Source organism: Ostrea edulis, chromosome 1 (genome assembly GCF_947568905.1).
Source record: "Ostrea edulis chromosome 1, xbOstEdul1.1, whole genome shotgun sequence".
Taxonomy (NCBI): domain Eukaryota; kingdom Metazoa; phylum Mollusca; class Bivalvia; order Ostreida; family Ostreidae; genus Ostrea; species Ostrea edulis.
In genome coordinates, this window is record NC_079164.1 from 88,834,176 (window position 1) to 88,856,987 (window position 22,812).

General features: G+C 36.5%; 1 protein-coding gene and 1 non-coding gene across 6 annotated transcripts in view; both read right to left on the reverse strand.

The window, feature by feature from the left end:
- Positions 1-22,812, reverse strand: part of LOC125675869 (maestro heat-like repeat-containing protein family member 1) — a 93,333-nt gene that overhangs the window by 54,686 nt on the left and 15,835 nt on the right. For 4 of the 5 annotated variants that reach the window (XM_056164921.1, XM_056164932.1, XM_056164936.1 and 1 more), the window contains 14 exons: positions 19,685-19,763; positions 19,474-19,587; positions 18,815-18,888; positions 16,651-16,773; positions 11,534-11,638; positions 11,053-11,197; positions 10,923-10,963; positions 9,995-10,136; positions 8,217-8,272; positions 7,277-7,384; positions 6,943-7,062; positions 6,723-6,845; positions 6,271-6,420; positions 5,873-6,007 (listed from right to left, as the gene is read on the reverse strand). In XM_056164921.1, the coding sequence (XP_056020896.1) occupies positions 5,873-6,007; positions 6,271-6,420; positions 6,723-6,845; positions 6,943-7,062; positions 7,277-7,384; positions 8,217-8,272; positions 9,995-10,136; positions 10,923-10,963; positions 11,053-11,197; positions 11,534-11,638; positions 16,651-16,773; positions 18,815-18,888; positions 19,474-19,587; positions 19,685-19,763 (1,515 nt within the window). Of the gene's footprint in view, positions 1-5,697; positions 5,821-5,872; positions 6,008-6,270; positions 6,421-6,722; positions 6,846-6,942; positions 7,063-7,276; positions 7,385-8,216; positions 8,273-9,994; positions 10,137-10,922; positions 10,964-11,052; positions 11,198-11,533; positions 11,639-16,650; positions 16,774-18,814; positions 18,889-19,473; positions 19,588-19,684; positions 19,764-22,812 lie in introns of all 5 variants that reach the window. The other variant, XM_056164924.1, reaches the window with a different exon arrangement.
- Trnaa-agc (transfer RNA alanine (anticodon AGC)) lies at positions 17,697-17,768 on the reverse strand. Its single transcript has one exon. It is a non-coding gene; the product is annotated as a tRNA-Ala (tRNA).

Consider the following 22,812-nt stretch of genomic DNA (forward strand, 5'->3'; position numbering starts at 1 on the left):
AGCTCAAAAAACAAGATGTGTTTGTGAAACACAAATGCCTCTGATAATGATCAATTCTGAAGATGGCCAAGGTGACAAGGACAAATATCTTGGTACCAATAGAAAGATCTTGTCACAAGAAATGCTCATGTGCAATATGAAAGCTCTAATATTTACCATTTAGAAGTTATGACCAATGTCATTTTTTAAACAAGAATACCGCAAACGGTACATAATACACCCGTGAAATGCTTACATAGGGTGTTTTTCTTGTGCTATAATTTGTATAACTTTGCTTCAGGTAGTAACAGCCATCATGAGGCTGTGGCAAACTTTCATATGAACAAAGGGTCTTAGCTTAAGAATCGAGATTTCCTCAAAATGGACCAAGTTCAACAACCTGTAACTTTTTCAAAAATGGAAGAAAATCAAAATCCTTCCCCCAGATGCACATCTTCAATACCCATACAAACACTCCACAAAATAAGAAGGCTCTCACTTGAAAACTGTGGGAGGAGTAGGGCGGACAAATTATGTACCCTCTATATAATAATTATTTCCAAATAAAGGAGCAAAACTCCTACCAAAAAAAGGTCGAAATGGATCAAAATTGCAGTATGATCTAGAGTGACCCACAAAGAAGCTACACAGCAAGTTTCAGCATGATATGTGAAAGGAAAAGGAAATTACAAAGAGAAAACCCCGAACGAACAGACGGATGGACGGACGGACGTTCAGACATCGCTGTACCAAAATACGTCCGTCTAAAGACGGGCGTATAAAAAGTAGGTCAAATGTCAAGGTCAAAAGGTTTAGTACCAACGGAAAGGTCTTGTCACAAGGAATACTCATGTGAAATATCAAAGCTCTAGCTCTTACTGTTCAAAAGGTATTAGCAGGTTTAAAGTTTTCAAAAAGTAAGTCAAACTCCAAGGTCAAGGTCACAGGGTCAACAAGAGGTACTGTGAGCAATGCTCACTAAGAATACCCCCCGCTTACCCCAATCTCCCAAAGGGTGTTGGTAATAGATATAAACTACCTCTTCTCTGAGTGTAAAAAGCAAATGGCATGACAAACCGAACCATATTGTTACTTCGATGTCCAGTGCACGTGACCTTTGGACCCCAAAATCGATAGGAAGCATCTTCATCCCATGGGTAGTCCATATGTATGATATGGTGACTGTAGGTGGAAAGGATAACGCTTTAGAGTCCGGAAACCATATTGCTACTTCGATGTCCAGTGCGCTTGACCTTTAACCTATTGACCCCAAAATCGATAGGGAACATCTTCATCCCATGGGTAGTCCATATATATGATATGGTGACGGTAGGTGGAAAGGATAATGCTTTAAAGCCCGGAAACCATTGCGTCTACGGACGGACAGACAGACGGACAACCCGATTCCAGTATACCCCCCCCCCCCCCCACAACTTGTTGGTATCCACAGAAAGGTCTTGTCACAAGGAATACTCATGTGAAAATTCAGAAATATTTAAGCTCTAACACTTATTGTTCAAAAGTTAGCAAGGTTAAAGTTTAAAACAGAATGATGGAATTACAGACAGAACAAAAACAATATGCTCTCCCCCCCCCCCCCCCCAAACCCCAATCTTGTGGGGATAAAAAACCTAAACATTTTTATAACAGCTAGGAATATCAATGTCTTTATGTTAGTAATTAATTTCAATTTTTTTTTTAGAGCATCCCTTCCATATGCTTTTGGTAAATACACAAAAGGACTGCAAATGGTACATCATACACTTTTCAGACAATGATGACAAATTTCAGTGCAATATATCTGTATCCATAATGAAAAAAATAAAACAAGAGATGTTTGAAAAACACATATGCCACCCATGGTGCAAAATTGAAAAGAGTTATACACAGGCATCATCTAACTAATAGTAGTATCACCAATTAAAAATATTGAGCAGACAATATCTCCCTATGTCAAGAGTGGATTAACCATGTGAGAGGTCATCTACTCCTTATGCTGTACCAGTGTATCAAGTTTGGTATCACTAAAGCAAATAATTCATCAAATATAGGAGACATTATATTACTATGTCCAGTTTAACCCTTGACCTTTGAACATATGACCATAGGGGTTATCTTCTGAAGATGTACCAGTGTACCAAGTTTGATGTCTGTGAAGCAAAGGGTTCTCAAAATATTGAGTGGACAGTATATTCCTATGTCATTTTTTACCCTTGACGTTTGACAATGTGACCTCAAAATCAAGATGGGTCATCTTCTCCTGAAGATGTACCACTGTACAAAGTTCCATGTTTGTCAAGCAAACGGTTCTCTAGACATTGAGTGGTCAGTATATTCCTATGTCCAGTTTGACCCTTGACCTTTGACCATGTGACCTCAAAATCAATAGGGGTCATCTTCTCCAGAAGATGTACCAGTGTACAAAGTTTGACATCTGTCAAGCAAAGTGTTCTCAAGATATTGAGTGGACAGTATATTCCTATGTCTAAAGTAGATTGACCCTTGACCTTTGAACCTGAAAAACTCTAGGGGTCCTCTTCTACTCATAACCAACCCACATATGAAATATCATTACAATCAAGTGAATGGTTCTCAAGATATTGAGCGGACAACATGTGGTCTACCAACCAACCGACCGACAGGTGCAAAGTAATATGCCCCTCTTCTTTGAAGAGGGCATAACTATTTGACCTACTTTTAGCCCTAAAGTAGGTCATGGCACACCAATCCAGCTGAAATGAAAACTGTATATCATTCTGTATTTCTTTGAGAGAAAGGCTGTGACTACATTTCAAAGCAATACTGTATCCATAATGAAAAAAAAATCTTGAAAACTTTGACCTACTTTTAGCCCTAAACAAAAGGTACTGTGAGCAATGCTCACTAAGAATACCCCCCGCTTACCCCAATCTCCCAAAGGGTGTTGGTAATAGGTATAAACTACCTCTTTTCTGAGTGTAAAAAACAAATGGCATGACAAACCGAACCATATTGCTACTTCGATGTCCAGTGCACGTGACCTTTGACCTTTTGACCCCAAAATCGATAGGGAACATCTTCATCCCATGGGTGGTCCATATGTATGATATGGTGACTGTAGGTGGAAAGAATAATGCTTTAGAGCCCGGAAACCATATTGCTACTTCGATGTCCAGTGCGCTTGACCTTTGACCTTTTGACCCCAAAATCGATAGGGAACATCTTCAACCCATGGGTAGTCCATATGTATGATATGGTGACGGTAGGTTGAAAGAATAACGCTTTAGAGCCCGGAAACCATATTGCTACTTCGATGTCCAGTGCGCTTGACCTTTGACCCCAAAATCAATAGGGAACATCTTCATCCCATGGGTAGCCTATATGTATGATATGGTGAATGTAGGTGGAAAGGATAACGCTTTAGAGCCCGGAAACCATGTCCAGTGCGCTTGACCTTTGGACCCCAAAATCGATAGGGAACACCTTCATCCCATGGGTAGTCCATATGTATGATATGGTGACGGTAGGTGGAAAGGATAATGCTTTAGAGCCCGGAAACCATTGCGTCTACAGACAGACGGACAGACGGACGGACAACCCAATTCCAGTATAACCCCCCCACAACTTGTTGCGGGGGGTATAATTAGGTCATGATGCACCAATCCAGCTGAAATGCAAACTCACTCTTATGCTTCTTGGGGAGAAATTGTGACCAAATCTCAACATTGTACATGCATCTGTTATGGAAAAAAGGTCCGGAAACATCACCTCGGATAGACAGATGGACAAACGACAGACAATAGGTGGTCAGAAAAGCTTAACACAGCTTTCAGTTCAGGTGAGCTAAAAAAAACTCTGCTCCTTGAGCCAAAAATAATTAAATGTGTTTACATTTACATAACCAACCCTAAAATAAACAAACCAACCCTAACATTTCTTACTTGAAAATCTCACAATTATCCTTCCTTGTCATTTTTTGAAAAGTTTAAACAGGATCATCTCAAAGTGCTTATACATTGCTTAATGCAATTCAAAATACATTTCACATTTCAGGTTCGATGACATGATAGAAAAAAAGTAGAAATATTCCTACAATATTGTCAAAGTTATTTCTTTACAATGCTTATGCCTAATTTTGATAATAAATACAACTTGTTCGGATTTCTTCTAAGGGCTGTTCCAGAAATGATCAAATGGGGGGGTCGGGCGGCAAATGATATTTGTTTGTGTGGGTGGTCGTATTTTTTCATATTTTAATTGGTCCGTGGTTGGACTGTTAAAAAAATATTTATTATGGGTAGTGGGTAGTTTCTATTGTTTTATTTTGTGCCACGTGGGTGTTGAGTTTTCAGAATATTTTTATTGTCGCTCTTGTCGTGTTGGTTACAAAACGTCGGAGGGAAAATTGAAAACGTGCTTTCGAAATCGGAAGTAACAGAACTATTCGAGTTGTCGCTCTTGGCAGCGCATAACTTTTCATTACGGCACTCTTCAAATTAGAGGCGCGTTTAGTAGGGTCCCTTTGGACGTGATGGCGGCGAACTCTGTTCTGTAGATTATTACAGTTTACAGTGCATCGATTTTGGGAATATTTTGAAACCAATAGGTATTCCGTTTTCTAATAAAAATAAGCAAACCTTAGTTGATTTATACGAGGGTACCGATGCTTATATTTATCAGTCGGTGTGATGGTGATATAGAGGACTCTGGGCGCGGGCTCCATTAGAAGACGAATGATTCGTGGAAAAACATATCCATACCCATTTCATGATAATAGCATCGTTTGGACTCCCAATCTTTCCAACATTCCCGCCATAGATGCCTTTGATTGTTGATGTGACATCATTTCTTCAGAACTACTGTGATACAATGTCACACAGGCATTACCGCATCATTGACTAGAATGTTTGTCCCGAAAACCTCGCAAGATTTGTACCGTTTTCATTTTTAAAAATATTTTTGTGGTGGGTCTGGTTAGTTTTTTTTTTTATTAGATGGGTCATTGTAAAATGAGTTTATTAATTTGATGGGTCATGGGGTAATTTTTTAATTTTTTTTTATGGGTGCTTGGTATATACAAAAGGTGCCTCCCGACCCCCCCATGTATTTATTTCTGGAATAGTCCTAATCTTTTAAAGCCAATGTCGATCATGAACATGATAAAAAGAAGAAAATCAAAGCTGCTTTTAATAACAAATTCCCCACACAATTTCTCAGAATTTACATATACACATGCACAAATGACTTTAACAACTCCATACAAAGAAAATAATAGTACGTGCATATTTATTTCTATTTGTCAGATAGTACAGCAGTTCAAGATAACAAATCATTATTAATATATCTGGTCATCATTCTTTTTTAATGCAATCATCTTAAATGTTTGGACTACAATATTTTATGTAAAGTCATCTTCTACAGAATGTAATTAATTAAAAAATAAACAACACACAAAATATTCTGGGAAAAGAGGTAAATGAAAGGGTTTTCACACTATCCAAATGGGATTCCTGCATACAGCAAGCAAATAAATGCTCACAAACAATTCAGGGTTATTTTTACACCCAGTCATGGAGGTCAAAAATTCTGCTAGTGAGATAAAGTTGCTGTTGGAATCAAGTTTGCCGAGATTGTGCTGGGGAAGAGAGCAGAGGTTGGGTGGGGGTGGGAGGGGGTGGGGATGGGGGGGGGGGGTGTTAGATTGATTGGATTAAAGAGATGTGAGGTTTTAAAAAATACCTCCATATGATTAATAAATTCCCCACGGTTAGTAAAGTTGTACTGGGTTTTCAGATGATCTGGATGAAGGGACTTTCCGATGAGATCAAGTGTTCGAATTAAGTTTGTTTTGACACTTGTATCCTATAAAAACCAAAAAAAACCAATATTTTAAATTAAGTAAGCGTGATTTTACCTTCAGACAGACTAAGAACTCGTGCCTCTGGGAGAATGTAAAGTTGAGACTTTTAACTCGTTCTGGATGGAAGGATTTACCCATCAGATTCATACACTGTACTATACATTTCTTCAGATCAATGCTGTGAAGAGTCTGAAAACAATCTTTGTCAAGTGTTATAAAAGTTTAACGACTCTAGGGGGAAAATGATGCAGAGATTCCAGCAAAATTTTAAATGTTGGTACTTTTCATTCTACAAATCTACACCTCAAACAGAATTGCATTTTTTTATCGACTGATTTTTAAAAACTTTAACTTTAATCTGTAGAACTCTTTAATATCAAACGCACAGGGATGTCAATATTTATCATTTAGCAAAAAGTAACCCGGCAACTGTGATGTTGTCTGCGACTCACCTTCACATTAACAAAATGAGGAGTGATGCTGCGTAATATTGTGGCCTCCATTCTGGACACTATCAAGCTCACCGGGGAGAAGAGAGCCACATAACCGTAACACAACATAAGCGTGGCCTTGATACGCTCAATGTCTGCTTCAGACTTGTCCTGAAACAGGAAGAGAATGAGATCAATTTGAATGTTAATACTGATGTCAGTTTGAGCCAACCTAAGTACAATGCACAGGAGGGAAATTATGCAGAGATTACAGCAAAAATTTCAATGTTGGTAGTTTTCATTCTACAAATCTACACCTCAAACAGAATTGCATTTTTTTAATCCACTGATGCTTTTTTCTAACTTTGATCTGTAGAACTAAATTTCCCCTAAATCTGTAGAAATCCAAAAAACTTTGAAGTCTCAGTCATACTTTAACTGTACTTCACAGGCCAGTAATACAGATTCCTGACCTTGATGAACTTGAAGAGTCCACCTGACTTCTGGACCATGTCATTTTTGGCTACAGAGTCCAGTTTTCCAAGGACTGGGTCCAGATGCGACGCTGCACAGAATCCCATAGCAATGGCTGCACCCTGAAGCAGATGGAAAGTCAGGCTCATCTCAATTTAACCACTCAACTTACAATTACAACTTTCTGTTTGAAATATTCTGTCAGATTTTCATGATTACCTCCCTTTCAACTTGGTCTGTATGTTTGACTGTACTGAATATCAAATCCAAATGTTTGTTGACAAAGTCTTTCTTGGTAGACTTCCTCATTATTACACCCAAACACTTGTATAGGAAGTTCTAAAACACAAAATTCACATTACTACAGTACTTATAAGTTTTAAGTATCCCCTGCGTCCCCCCCCCCAAACATTTGCTGTACATTGCATGAAACTTGTACTCACTTCTTTTAACTACCTGAACATGAATGTTTTATTTTCCCTTTTGAAATGGGGTAGATAATTATTGTCATATAATAAATAAAAGTTGACAAAAAAAATCATATCTGATGAACCTTTTCATCTGGGTAAGAATTGTACAGTGAAACATGGCTCCCAAAAGTTTCTCCTAAATCTGCAATCCAATCTTCACTCTCAATCACATCCAAACTTTTGGAGAGCAACTGTAAGGCAATATGTATTCCATTATCACAGTGGTGATCAAAAACACTACACAATTTCATGCATTATGCAGGCTGCAGAGATCAGAGCATGAACCTGGTTTAACCCAAACTTGTAATTTGCAATACAATTTTTCTTACTTTTCAAAAGTATTTGTTCAATCTACATAGCTAATTGTTACAATTATACAGGTATGTACAGGTATTTATTGATTACCATGACTTAAGAGGCCTACAGGCCACAGTGCTCACCTGAGTTACCTTGGTCCTGCTCTTGTGATTTTTAAAAGATTTTTTTCAATCTTTCTTCCCATGAAAAATTTTGACCCAATATTGTGGCTCTAACCTAGTCTCAAATGGTCATGACATAACCATGATACAAGGTCACAGGGTCAGAGATCATGAAATGTAAGGTCTTGTCATAAGGAATATATATACAAAATTTGAAATCGCTACCTTAAACAGTTCAGGAGATATTGCCTAGGTTAACTTTTCTTAAAAGTAAGTCAATTTCTAAGGTCAAAGTTACAAGGTCAAAAACTTATGTACCAAAAAAAGGTCTTGTCACAGGGAATGCATACATCTAATATGAAAGATATATCACTCATCATTCAAAAATTAAGTAAGGTTAAAGTTTCGGCTAAAGTTTGAAATTTGGTTCAAACTCTGAGGTCAAAATCACAAGGTTAATCAAGTTATGAAAGGTAACATCTTACCATAAGGAATCAATATACAAAACATGAAAGCCTTACATTAAATATTTCAGGATTTATTGACTAGGTTTTCTTAATGGTAGGTCAAACTCCAAGGTCAAGGTCACTAGGTTAAAATTTACCTTTAGTGCGAGATCTTCCCAATTCTTCTGTGACCAGCTGTCTTCTTTATTGGAATCTACAAAACATTGTGACACTGTATATGCAATCAACCCAACCATTAATTTTGATAAACCATTAATTCTGAAAACCTTTTCAGAGCTATAGCGTAAAAATGCTTAATGACCAAAAACAGAGATTGTGATTCCTGCACTGGGCCACATGGGAGGATATCGTAACACATGACATAGTTGTATTCTATTGGATGTGAAAATTACAAAGGTCTGCTTTCATTCTGTCCAATTCTATAGATCTTTGATATACGCAACAAGCAGAGGACTTTCATGAAAGCATTTTTCCAGAGAATTGGAACAGTATAGGTTCTGATTTATAGGCACATACACATTTCAGGCATCAAAAGAAATAGAAAACTCAAAAGAGGGTGACAAAAGAAAGGGGAGGATAGAAAGTGAAAAAAATATCCTAAAAGCAAAAAATAAAAAGAAGTCTTTTATACAGACTTCTTGGAAGGATTTAACCTACAGTACAACAGGGGGATGAATCCAGGCTGACACTTCACTAAGTACCTCTTGGCTTTTTGAATTCTTAAAACTAATATTAACTTTTCAATGTCTCATTGTTACAATAATATTCAATTACTTTAAAATCATTCTTTTTCATGAGGGTCTAATTTTTCTCTCTCATAAAAGAAATACTGTAAATCATTTAATTCCACAGAGTCATGATTATGCAGATTATCATTTTTGGTTTGGTCTGCGGGTACGAATTCTGTGAGTTGTAGATTTTATGTACATAGCGGAAATAAGTACATGTACCACGCAAAATAATGCACCTTTACCATTTACCCAAAATTCTAAACCTCCACAAACTGATAACTACAATAAAGACTGCCAACTCTTCAACACCATAATCAAGGCCACCCATTAAACACACTATTTCTTCTCCAACTATGAAAAATCTGACCCTAAGAATAAAGTGATTTTACAGCATAAAATATTTGTAATACATAATTTCTGAGATGTAAGTTCCTCAGTAATGGAGGCTCACTTAGTGTGTTCTTGAAGGTTTGCATACTTGCAGAGCATATATGTATAAATTATCATAGATTGGTAATGCAGTGGCCGATAAATTTTTGAAAAAGGAATTTCTGTTTACATTGATCGACAGTATATATTTCAATGACTTTAAAGGCAATGTACACTGTACATACATATATAAATCTGCAATGATAAATTTACAGAGTGTGATCCGACTCTCCGGATCAACACACTGTGGTGATCTGGATCCAGATCATGTCTCTTTGAAACTGATGATGATGCACAATGCATCAACTCACGTTTCTTGTGGAAAATGATCGACGGCATCACAAAAATTAATTTCATTGTCTATCTTTTGGATTAATTATGAATACAATCATTATCTTATAAATGGATCATGTCTTCTTGACAAATGCAGATCATCAGATCAAACTCAAAGCTTCATGTCTCATTTCATCTATGATCTGCGTATGTCAACTCAATGTGATCCGATTCTTCCGATCAAGTTGCTGTATTAATGATATATTATAAGTACTCCCAGCATTTGTACACAAATATCTTCTGTGCCTCACTGCAGAGGAATGTTCCACAGAGACAAAGAACTACTGGGAAACTCACTTATAGTACAACATATTCACAACTGATGAACTATTACTACCCCCCCCCCCCCTCCACCTCGATGTATAAACATATGTACATGTGTTTACATGATCTTCAGTCAGAGTAGGAGTTTTGAAACTTGCCATCCAGATACTGAATTAGTTTTGGTATTACTGTGTCCCAGAGATCAATCAGACGATCATCAAGATTTGGAGACATCCCTTTCATCAGCTGAAGTACATGTGTTCCTCGCTCTCTGTTGTTTTTAGGACAACCAGCTAAAACCTAATGAAGAGGAAAATGAAATATCTAAAAATTCTTCTATTGCTTCACATTTACATGACAAATTAATACCACAGTATTGTCAATATTTGTAAATATCAATAAACAGTGTAACATCAAATGATGTTCAAATAGAGTATCTGGAAGCAAGTTATATCATTATTTTTTCTTCAATATCCTTCCCTGGATTCTGAATCATGACAACTATCCAGTCATAAGCAAACTTTGCACAGAAAATGATAGAGTTGGATGTTCTGGAGAAAATTTCTAGGCATTTTCATTTATGAGTTATATCTCAACCTGGGACCAGATCCACCACCTACTCATTATCACCACATACTAATTCATTTATTTATCTATATTCAGGAGTAAAAGTTTTTAAAATGCTATTTATAGTTTTACATGTCAGACCATATTTTCAAATTCACACTATATGACCCTCATAGTCCCTACCACCCTGCAACCTGAACTGACCAAGACACTATCAATTCGCAATTCTATACTCATCATGACCAAGACAGAATCAGAGACACAATTATATAGTTCCAGTATTCCGTATGGGTCATACACACATACATGTATCTGAGAATTTTGATCATGATAAACAAAATTTGAAGACTCACACTGACACAATTTTTTTTTAAAGATTTGTGAAATATGCAGTCAATTCATTTAATGTTCATATCATCATAAACATTCAGATTCAAAACTGTTGTTAAACAATGATGCCATGATTATAAAAGAGTTTCAAAATGTAATTAATGATCAAGATATAGCACAGGTACATACCATTAATCTTGCTATCATGACATTTGGTTTGGGTGTATTTGCTGAAAAATATTAACATTTTATTATAAAATTTACAACTAAATGACAACAAAAGCATTCTGTGTGTAACGATTTCTCCGCTCCCCCTTACCCTGCATTTCATAGTCCAGTTCGTAATCCTCTGCTTTCTCCTCCCGTTTTTTGTTGGCCAGGTGAGCAAGGCATTTACAGACCACTCCACCTGCCTGAGTGTACTGTTCTGGCACAATCATCTCCAGCAAAAATGGCCACAAGACCTATAAGATTCTGGTAACTGAGATTAATGTATTCAATATACCCTGATAAACAAGTCTACTACGTGCTACCCGAGTTTACCATATTTGATCATTTTCTTGTACCCAAATTAACCGTATTTGATAATTTTCTTGTACCCTAATTAACCGTATTTGATCATTTTCTTGTACCCTAATTAACCGTATTTAATAATTTTCTTGTACCCGAACTAACCGTATCTAATAATTGATTGTACCTGAATTAACCATATTTGATCATTTTTTGGTACCCTAATTTACTGTAGTTTTCGGGTATCTGGTTTGATTGCCTGATACCCGAATTTACCATATTTGACATACCGGTTCCATGTCCTCCACAGTTGTCGCCAAAAGTTGTAGCACGTTGTCACACATTAGTCGCAGTGCTTGGTTACTCACATATTCTGGGTCAGGTGAACGCTTGCCCTTATCAATGAGAGGAAAAATTGCTTATAAAGTATCATAAAGAGTTATCATTATTTGGGGGAGGGGGTAATCACTTCGCTTATTTGTATGTTATTTTCATACACATGCATCTTCCCATTTCCCTGCATGCTATGTGTTTAAAGTTATGCCAGACGTTTTCTGTAAATGAAGTGATTGACATATTTCAATCTGAGGTTCAGACAACTAATCTATAGACACCTGCATTGTTTGTAAGTGTCTTTACAGTGGACACATCACCAGTACCGTCCTATCAGGCTAACTCATTGATGTAATCATTAATAAATTGTAATTCTTGATGACAGAATGAAATTGATATGTTGACAGTCTGCAAGTTAAACAATAGATTGAGAAAGTGAAAGCTAGATGTCAAATTTGAGAGTTTGGAGAAGTGTGGGTGATAAGAGGAATAAATTTCATCTCTTTCAAAGATTTATTTCCATTTGGTAAAACATTTATAATAGTGGCAATGAAATGCACATTGCAAATGTTAATTAAATGTACTGTAGTGTAGGAGAGAGGAGAAAATCTTTTGGCTGGACCGGGAATCGAACCTGGGACCCCTGCATGACTAGTCAGGTGCTCTAACCACTGAGCTATCCAGGCCGATATCCACGGTCCGTATAGCCCTAATTACTACCATCCCCCCTCCTTAAGATCAATTATAATTTTTATAATTGTCTTTCAATATCAACCCAGGTTCATTTCGCCCCTGGCAGAACAACCTGCAAGACTAGGGGTGGTCAACGGCACCAAATGTAGTATAGGAGAGAGAGGAGAAAATCTTTTGGCTGGACCGGGAATCGAACCTGGGACCCCTGCATTACTAGTGAGGTGCTTTAACCACTGAGCTATCCAGGCCGATATCCACAGTCCGTATAGCCCTAATTACTACAGTACTATTATTTTGTTTGACATATCAAATTAGGTGGCAATCAAAATATAAATACACTAGCCAATCTATTTATAATCTACAGTGATGCTCATTCTTTGTAATCTATCTCAATAACACAATCATGACCTCCACAAAGTTTTCAAAAAGAAATAAAGTTTATACAGCATGCTGCATCTTATATTTACAATCTTTTTTCATTTCTGTCAGAATTTCCAGTCGTTAGAAAAGTCTACAAATAATGTTTATTGTCACATGATTGTCCCAATTTTGTTTGCACACAGCACAGTACAGGTGCCCTGCACACTTGATTGCACACAGCACAGTACAGGTGCCCTGCACACTTGATTGCACACAGCACAGTACAGGTGCCCTGCACGCTTGATTGCACACAGCACAGTACAGGTGCCCTGCATGTTTGATTGCACACATCACAGTACAGGGTGCCCTGCATGCTTGATTGCACACATCACAGTACAGGTGCCCTGCACGCTTGATTGGTCATTGAGTTCTGTGCCGCCGTATTTGAGCAGCTGATTTTGGGATCAGTAGAAGTGTTTCATGAACGGCCCAAGCCGAGTGAACATGGGCTTTACCTTGGTGTGATCTGGGAATAGTTCATGTGTAGATGCCTGAGTGAGACCTGAAGCACCTACTCATTTCTGTATACATGTGTATAGGTTTGAAATCCTGCAGCTCACTAAGTTTTGTTTTCTTATATACACTGTACAATATTTTTGTCATTTTCTGTAGGTATTCAATAACATTGTCAATGTTCAGCAATTTTTTAAGGTAGCTAGATACATGTATATAGTATGAAAGCATGTTATTTTTATATGTGTGCAATATATTTATTGATAAGTGAGAAAACGTATTGAATGTACAAATTGTAGGTGACCCTTTTTCACATTTGATTTTATTATTCATTGGTTGGTATAGTGGACTCGATCCCCACAATCTACGATGGACACTGGTCCAGCATTCAACGCCTAGGAATCCTGGTTACCTCTGTGTAAGAACAAAGTCTGGGCATCATCCAATGGATGATGTCATCCGGAGTCTACATGTGACAGTTATGAACTTTTTTTTTTTTTACTTTCCCTATTGTTGTAGATATGTTCAATAAATTCATATTGTTTGTTTGCTTGCTTTGTTCTTTGATTAATAGAGGTCATTATTAAGTTTTACAACCTTCAGGTTGATATAAAAAAAGAACCCAAACAACCAAGGTTTAGTTGTGATATTTATCTATATTCATTGTTTACACCAACAATACATTCAGGAGAAAATTACTATCATTAAAATTTGTATAGATATCAAAGGCAGAAATATTGGGAACGTAAATATAATTACATGCCATCATGGATAGTTTTCTTATTTTCCATAAATTTTCTGTGATATAACTTCTACAAGCTGTGATAGCACTTGGTCTTTTAATAATTTTGTAATATTCTGCATGAAAAGTCTATGATGTAATTATTAGTATTTATCATAACAAAATCCAAATGTAATATATGATCCCTAGTTATTGAACTTCTTCAATTTTCATAATGAACGATGTGACATATCATACTTTGTTTTTATATAAGAAAAAAAGATGTGACACTGATGCCCCTGTATGGCAGCAAAGTCATTCTGGTATCGAAGAAAGGTCTTGTAACAAAGAACACACATGTGAAATATGAAAGCCCCCCCCCCCCCCCCCCCCCCCATTCAAGTTATATCCAAGGTTAAAGTTTTTCAACAGTATGTAAAACTCAAAGGTTAAGGTCAGACATTTTGAAGCCAAAAGAAAGGTCTTGTTACAAGAAATACACATGTAAAATATGAAAGCCCTACCACTAATCCTTCAAAAGTTATGACCAAGGTTAAAGTTTTTCAAAAGTAAATCAGACTTCAAGTTGAAGGTCACAAAGTCAAACATTTTGCTACCTAAAGAAGGTTTTGTCCTGTGGAATACACAGGTAAAATATGAAAGCCCATGCAATCACTAAGCAATCAAAAGTTATATCTTAGGTTAAAGTTCTTCAGAGGTAAGTAAAACTCCAAGGTCAAAGTCAGAAGGTCACACATTTTGGTACCAAAAGAAAAGGTCTTGTCACAAGGAATACACATGTGAAATATGAAAGCACTATCACCATCCATTCAAAAGTTATGACTATAAGGTAAAAGTTTATTGCAGACAAACACACAGACAGATGAAAAATTATATACTCTCGAATCTCTGATAAGACCGGCAAACGTAAAGTGGCAAGAAATGAAATATACAGCATTCATGATGTTCATCTGTTACAGTCAAAACATTTGACATCATTGGGCGTCTTAGAAGCTTATCACCAGTCACGAGTGGATACATTTTTCAGCACAGACTGGGGATTTTTATATTGAAAGCACATGTGTTGAAATTTAATTTAGTTTTTTTTCTTCTAATTAATGTTTATTATATCTACAATATACACAACATATAATTTAACAGTCTTATTCATAATGACGAAAGCGCTGCTAGTTCTTACAATTAACTTTTTTTGCGATAGCAATATAGTATGTGTAAATATGCATAAGAAATAGGGACAGCTTTTTTCGCAAATCGAGTTCCATATACAAGTACAGCATTTTCTTGAAATGTTAACCGTACAAATATACTTTAATGAGTATACGAGTATACGGGTCACATCTGTGGTTGAATTCAATTTTACATAAATATTATTTAGGCCTATTGCCCGCTCATTGTTCTGTGATCAATTATATGAGTTACATGTATAAAAATTTAACTAATAATGATGTTCCTCTTCATTCATTCATTCAATACTTTATTCCTCCTTGCAAGAGAGTACAGTAGAAATACATTTTAATACTACAATGATGAATCATATAACACATATGAAGATGAGAGAACAAAGAAGAAAGGAAAGAACATTACATGTAAATAAATAAAAAAAAAAAAGAAAATATGATGTACAAGGGACTCGGTGTAGTACTAACTTTTACTTTAGATTGCATATGCTTCATTTGTATTTGGCAAATACTTTTATTAGACAATTCCTATACAAGTAGTAGCTGTTTTTCCTCCTGCTCTGATAGTGGATAGATTGGGGCTTTATCTAACATATTATAAAATTGGATAAAAAATCAACTTAGAAATGGAATTTTAATCCAATGTTTTCTAGGGAGTCTGTGCTGAAAATGTTCCCACTTGTGCACGGTGATAAACCTCTAGATCTTTTCAATTAGCGCTGTGTTAGCATCCACACATTGCATTGTGACGTCAAATGATTTGACTGTACCAGATGAACATCACGACTGCTGTATATTTCATTTCTTGCTACTTAATGTTCGCTGGTCTTAACAGGGGCATAAAAAAACCAGGGTCTTAACATAATACTAAACCAGGTTAAAAAAGCAAAATTTAAAATAAAAAAATAGAAATAACTTTTGATTTCATTAAAAAATTTATGATCGAGTTTGGAGGACTACATCCTAAGATGCACACTTTGTATCTGAGAATTTCTAAATGAAGAGTCTGGCATTACTGATGTTGCAAAAAATTTGCCTGAGTTTTCATGAAAGATGTCAAAGAACTATTTGACAGAAAAATGGTAGGACAGAGGTAAACTTGATAGGAATTATAATAAATACCCGGTATTTGTAGTGTCTCACTTCAATGTCCGCTTTTCTATAGGGAACATCCACTAACTTTGTTATCATTTTTAAAAACTTGTTACAAAGAATATATACATGACAAATATGAAGCATAGTTATGGATCAGGTTAGAGTTTTTGTGACAGGAGAAACTGATGGAAGCAGATGAGATTTAATGTTTTCTGAATTTCATGAAACCTGAGGACAACAAAATACTAAGGACACACCCATTCACTTTTTGAAAGACGGGGTTGTCTTTGTGAAGGGAACACACAATTCTTACAGGACGGCCGTTTGGGAGGGAGCACAACATACTTACTGGAGGGTCGTTTGGGAGGGAGCACAACATACTTACTGGAGGGTCGTTTGGGAGGGAGCACAACATACTTACTGGAGGGTCGTTTGGGAGGGAGCACAACATACTTACTGGAGGGTCGTTTGGGAGGGAGCACAACATACTTACTGGAGGGTCGTTTGGGAGGGAGCACTGCTTGACGATGAACTCTATCATCTGGTGCCCACCCTCTAACTCCAGGTAACCATGATGAGCCATAGCAATGATAACTTGTGCGAAAATCTTCTTTAGCTACAATCAAAACAATTCAATAATGTGACAATTACGTTGATCATTACACAGCCATGCAGGTGATTTATCTGTTAATTAGATTTACACTGCGCGGCATCAATTACCTATAGCTATGTATTAGTAAATCGTCTAGAAAACGCAATACCAATCATTTTCATCACAACTATTCTGTTCTTCATATAAAAATTCCTTCTGAAATTCATAATCAAATTCATCTACTGTTTGACTTCTTCCTAATTAATATCCCCTCTTATCATAGAGTTTAAAGGTTACATTTTATACCTGAATTCATATTGCCTCCACCAAGCCGTTATAAATGTGTTTGTCATGTGTTTTACCGTATACAAAGCCTGATGGCCTGGGAGTTGACCAGTGGTCTTGTTGCAATATACACAAAGGTCAATGGTCTTGAAAATGAAGGCTGATGGCCTGCGATATGGTATAAAGCCCAATGGCCATGATGATCAATGGTCTCAAACATTGTTTTCGGGCAGATTAACACAGGTTGAGACTTACAGTCATGACTGTGTGTTAAACCCCCCCCCCCCCTCCCCCCCAAATCACCGAGTAGTTACTCTTGATCAGATTCATATGGTGGTTAATAAGTTTCAATGTTATAGTACACAATAAAAGCTACTGACAATGGCTGAAGTGATTTCGTTGTGTAAACAGAAGGGAGAAAATGCAACGGACCAGACTGGGATTCGAACTTGGGCTCCATGAATAGCTAGTCAGGTGCTCTACCATCTGAGCTATCTGGCCATCAGTGATCAAACCTGGCTGACTGCTACATTCCTCCCTCCTTAAACTGTATTCCCCTAAAGACACACAACCCAGATTTTTTGGCCCCTGGCAGGACTTTCACCTGAAAGTCCTGGGGTGGTCAATGGCACCAAATGTAACCGGAAGGGAGAATATGCAACAGACCAGACTGGGATTCGAACCCGGGCCCCCTGAAAGCTAGTCAGATGCTCTACCAACTGAGCTATCTGGCCACCAGTGATCGAACGCGGTTTACCACTATGATTGGTTAAGAATATCACATGATATCTTTTTCGATTGATGTCGCTGAATCCTATTCTCTTATATCAACAAAATCTAATTTCATTACAATCACTTTATATTAAAGTAAAACCAAAAAATCAGCAAAAAATTGATTAACTCCTCAAACATATAATCACAATACAACACGAACATTTCAAGCCATTAATAAACTATTGTTCTGTTCAGCTAGCATCATTTTTAGTCCTAGTTCTACTAACCTTATTGTTCTGTTCGGCTAGCATCATTTTTAGTTCTAGTTCTACTAACCTTATTGTTCTGTTCAGCTAGCATCATTTTTAGTTCTAGTTCTACTAACCTTATTGTTCTGTTCGGCTAGCATCATTTTAGTCCTAGTTCTACTAACCTTATTGTTCTGTTCAGCTAGCATCATTTTTAGTCCTAGTTCTACTAACCTTATTGTTCTGTTCAGCTAGCATCATTTTTAGTCCTAGTTCTACTAACCTTATTGTTCTGTTCGGCTAGCATCATTTTAGTCCTAGATCTACTAACCTTATTGTTCTGTTCGGCTAGCATCATTTTAGTCCTAGATCTACTAACCTTATTGTTCTGTTCGGCTAGCATCATTTTTAGTTCTAGTTCTACTAACCTTATTGTTCTGTTCGGCTAGCATCATTTTAGTCCTAGATCTACTAACCTTATTGTTCTATTCGGCTAGCATCATTTTAGTCCTAGTTCTACTAACCTTATTGTTCTGTTCGGCTAGCATCATTTTTAGTCCTAGTTCTACTAACCTTATTGTTCTGTTCAGCTAGCATCATTTTTAGTTCTAGTTCTACTAACCTTATTGTTCTGTTCGGCTAGCATCATTTTTAGTTCTAGTTCTACTAACCTTATTGTTCTGTTCGGCTAGCATCATTTTTAGTTCTAGTTCTACTAACCTTATTGTTCTGTTCGGCTAGCATCATTTTTAGTTCTAGTTCTACTAACCTTATTGTTCTGTTCGGCTAGCATCATTTTTAGTCCTAGTTCTACTAACCTTATTGTTCTGTTCGGCTAGCATCATTTTTAGTCCTGACACGACCACTTCCTGTTTGTCTTCCATAGCATCATCTACACAGAGACACACAAAGAAGTAAACCACCCTCTCTGTTAATCAACACGCTTTGAATTTAAGTTGAGCATACACAATCTCCAGAAAAACAAAGAGTGTCACTGCAAACACATGATGTCATTTCCACAAGCTGTTATGTCTGTTCGGGCACAAATAACATAAAACATATTATATATATACTTGTCTTCTTAGCACTGAAATATGAATCCCAAAAACTTAGGATCTTTTGATGTATTCTCCACCCCCTCTCCTTCCCTGCCAATGCCCAAGGACCATTTTGATTCTTTTAACCTGCACTATAATAACAGGGCAGGGCGAGAAATCAAGACTTGCACAGAGTAATAGACATGAAATACGGAAGGACATGATGTAATTAGAATTAAGTATAAGAGGTACGTACATCATATAGAAACATTTTGTACATTTTCAGCATTCTTTCAACCAAACGTGTTTTGTAAGAGTCATAAAAATTTTGTTGAACATTTGAACCGAAGTATTCTGTATTTATGTTGGGACATTGCCAACAACTATTTGAAAAATATAATTTCTTATTATCAAGAATTCTGGACACGGGAAATACCTACTTGCAGCATTAATGAGATGTTTGAAAATAGTCAGAATTCCGATCCGAACTTTCTCATTGCCGTTCTCCAATTTCTGTAGCAGGATTCCTGTCAACTTCCCAGAAAATGGCCTAGCTATAAATAGTATTGCAGTTCATATATCAAAGGCATTAACACCATGAATGCAACTTTTCTGTACATAACTATTAACAGTAAAGAGAACATTCTGTACCTAGTATAGCGAAGCATCGCAGCACCTCATTGTGGTTCTTTATGCTTAATGGGTTAGAGTAATCCGGAGGATTGAAAACCTGAAAGTGCAGAAATCATACGAGATAAATATATCTTAGTAACAAGATATGATTATAATCTACCGATTATAAAGTCTCCCCAACGAAGTACTGGATGTATAAATGGGGCTTTTTCTGAGTACTACTATTTTCCTCCCTTGACAAAATTCTTGCCAATGTTAACTCCATTTAAAAGATCTAAATCAGGAAGGCTTTGATTTTGAAATTTTTCAAAAAAAATCCCTTTTTTTCCTTCAGTAAATCTGGAGTCACTTGACCTTGATACTAGTTTGAAGGTCCTGTCATCCTCTTGCCATTTCTGAAGATCCCATGTCACTATTAGTCCCGACTTTAGAGAAAGAAGCGGAAGAATAATAAGACTAATAAGAACTGAGCAAAAACAATAAGTCTCCAAACTTCGTTAGGGAGACTTAATTAGAAAACACTTCAATTTATATATGCCTCTTCTCCTATAAATAATCAAATATATCTTCAGTGTCTCGTACATTTTACATTGATTTTTATGGGCTGGGTCAAATTTTCGGGGTTCAAAAAAATATGCAAGGCAATAGGAACTCGATTTTTTGGTTTATTGTAGGTCAGTTTCATGGGTGAGTTCAAAACATGAAATCGATGATTATTAATTCTTTCAAAAATCAGTTGTAAGTGATGAGATTTGGACAAACTCCAACTACATGTTGTTACCCTGAAGTGTACAACTACACCAGTGGAATGGAGAATGAACAGTTTAGGAATGATTGGTTTTAATTGGGGAACAAACACTGAACGGTTTGAACGGAATAGTTATTGGTAAAAACAAAAATGGTTCCTTTCAACACGAATAAAGGGTTCCGGCCCACAACAGAATGCTAAATTGGGCCAAGATGAGAACAAAAGGTAAGTTCAGTTTTGAGACTTTGAAGACGCCTGTCAAAATTCAGATAGGGATGTTAAGGAACCAATTTCATCTAAGCTGTGGACATAGAGTAGACCCTGTGTCCACTCACCAACAGGGTAGGGCACTGTTGTTCTAGAATTTTTTCCTTTCTCACTTAACACCTGCACTTGAAGATGACAACAGCTGAAGATTTTAACATGTACTAATTAACTCATTCTAATTTTCCAACAATTTCACCAAAAAGTCAAATTTAATGTATATCATTTAATATCCATTGCCTTGATGAAATTACAGCAATTTTGATTGGCTGAAAAATTCATTTCATTTCTGCATCAAAGAAAAACTTCATGTATTGATATGTCTATGTATGAATTTGAAAGAAAAATCATGTTTTATTATTTAAACTCAATATTTCAAGATATTTAAATGATAATTAAATGATTATTAAAGAAATGAATCTTATAATTCTTTTTTTGATGGCTGTATTGTAGGGAAAATTAGATGGAAAACTTTTTCATCAATTTAATGCACTACAATTACTATTAATGAAGTTTTCTGTCGAATTTTCCCTATGATACCGTCATCAAGAAAAGAATTATAAGCTTCATTTCTTAAATCTGTTTAAGAGCACATCCAAGTGCCATGATGATCTACAATGACTTCATAATGCTACATTTAGGTGAGGGACCAGACAGGAACAAACAGTTTGAAAGACCGAATGGTTTACCTAGAACATATGATTTTAGATGAGAACAGAATACTTTTGGCCTAAGAAAAGAACACCAATTTTTTTAAAGGAACAATTTGGTGTAGGAATAGAATGATTTAATTTAGTTGAGAATGGAACAGTAACAGAAAGTTTAGTAGCATACTTCAGGGTCTCTTTTAACTCTGCAAAAAGTGCAAATTCTAAATATAGAGCATGATCATGTCATCGTTTACAAATATTGCCGACAAAATGTAGTTTGAAGGGAAGAAATGCAGTTCACAAAGAAGTAACTTAACCAAATTCATTGAACTTTGACAATTTTTTTCATTTCATTTATTAGATACATGAAATTGATGTATTTAAGCATTGTTTATCTACTGTAAAAGTGGTTAATTACATGTGGGGGAAATTTACATTAATTAACTGGTCACATAAATTCCCCCCTTCCACCCCACATGCATAGTTATAAATATTTGATATAATAGATATTGAATTCAGTAAGCGCATATACTTTTCACAGTTCAGTATAACCACTGCTTGCAGTAGCTCGGTGATTAGAGCATTTATTTCACAACCGGGGGGGTTGTTTGTTTGAGTCCCATTCATGCCATGGCCATGTCCAACTTAAAACCTAGTCTACATTTGGCCTGTGATGCTCCTATGGAGCCCTTAACCTGGCTGTATCTACCTTTCCATGCAGCCTCCATGCAATGGCAGACAGTGGCTGTGAGATTTTTGTTCAGAATCATGGGCCCCATGTCCTCTACTATTTTGTTTGTTTGAAAGCCATGTTGTATAATGTTTTGCTTGCACTGATCAGACAGCAAACACATGGTTTTTAGAGGACATAGGGGGCCAAAAAACCATAGGGAGGTTGCTATGTGAACTGCATTTGATTTCTATGAAAGACACATAGAGATCACATGGTGACTTTGTTTTTGCAATTGCACAGTATTCAAACAATTTCCACACAGCCACAGTATGGATTTGTCCCACCCTCTCCCCGAGAACCTGTCTGAGAATTGGCACGATGGTTGTATACTACAATGTCAACTTAAAAGCCATAGCCTGTGGCTTCTTACAATGCCCAAAAATGTGCATGGAAAATTGTAAACAAATTTTGCACATGGCTGCAATAGGAAATGAGTGGTGGTGGAGCACCAAATTTTAGAGTCAATAGTGTTTGTCATTTCTAAATTATGATGGTTTTACATTACTTATGCCAGATTAAGTCAATGTGCCAAATTAAAAAAAAAAATTCGGTGACAGTGTGTGTCGGACCCCTTATATAAAGTTTAAGTGGCTACAGAGAATGCCTCTTAAAAATGAGAGCAGCAAATCTTTCGAATATGACCTTAAAAATGGAAGTTCTGTGTTGTGGCAAGCATTGGCACATTAAAGAACCCTCTCTGCTATGACCTTGGGCCCCATGCATAGGTCTAAATTTGTGGTACTTCACCTAC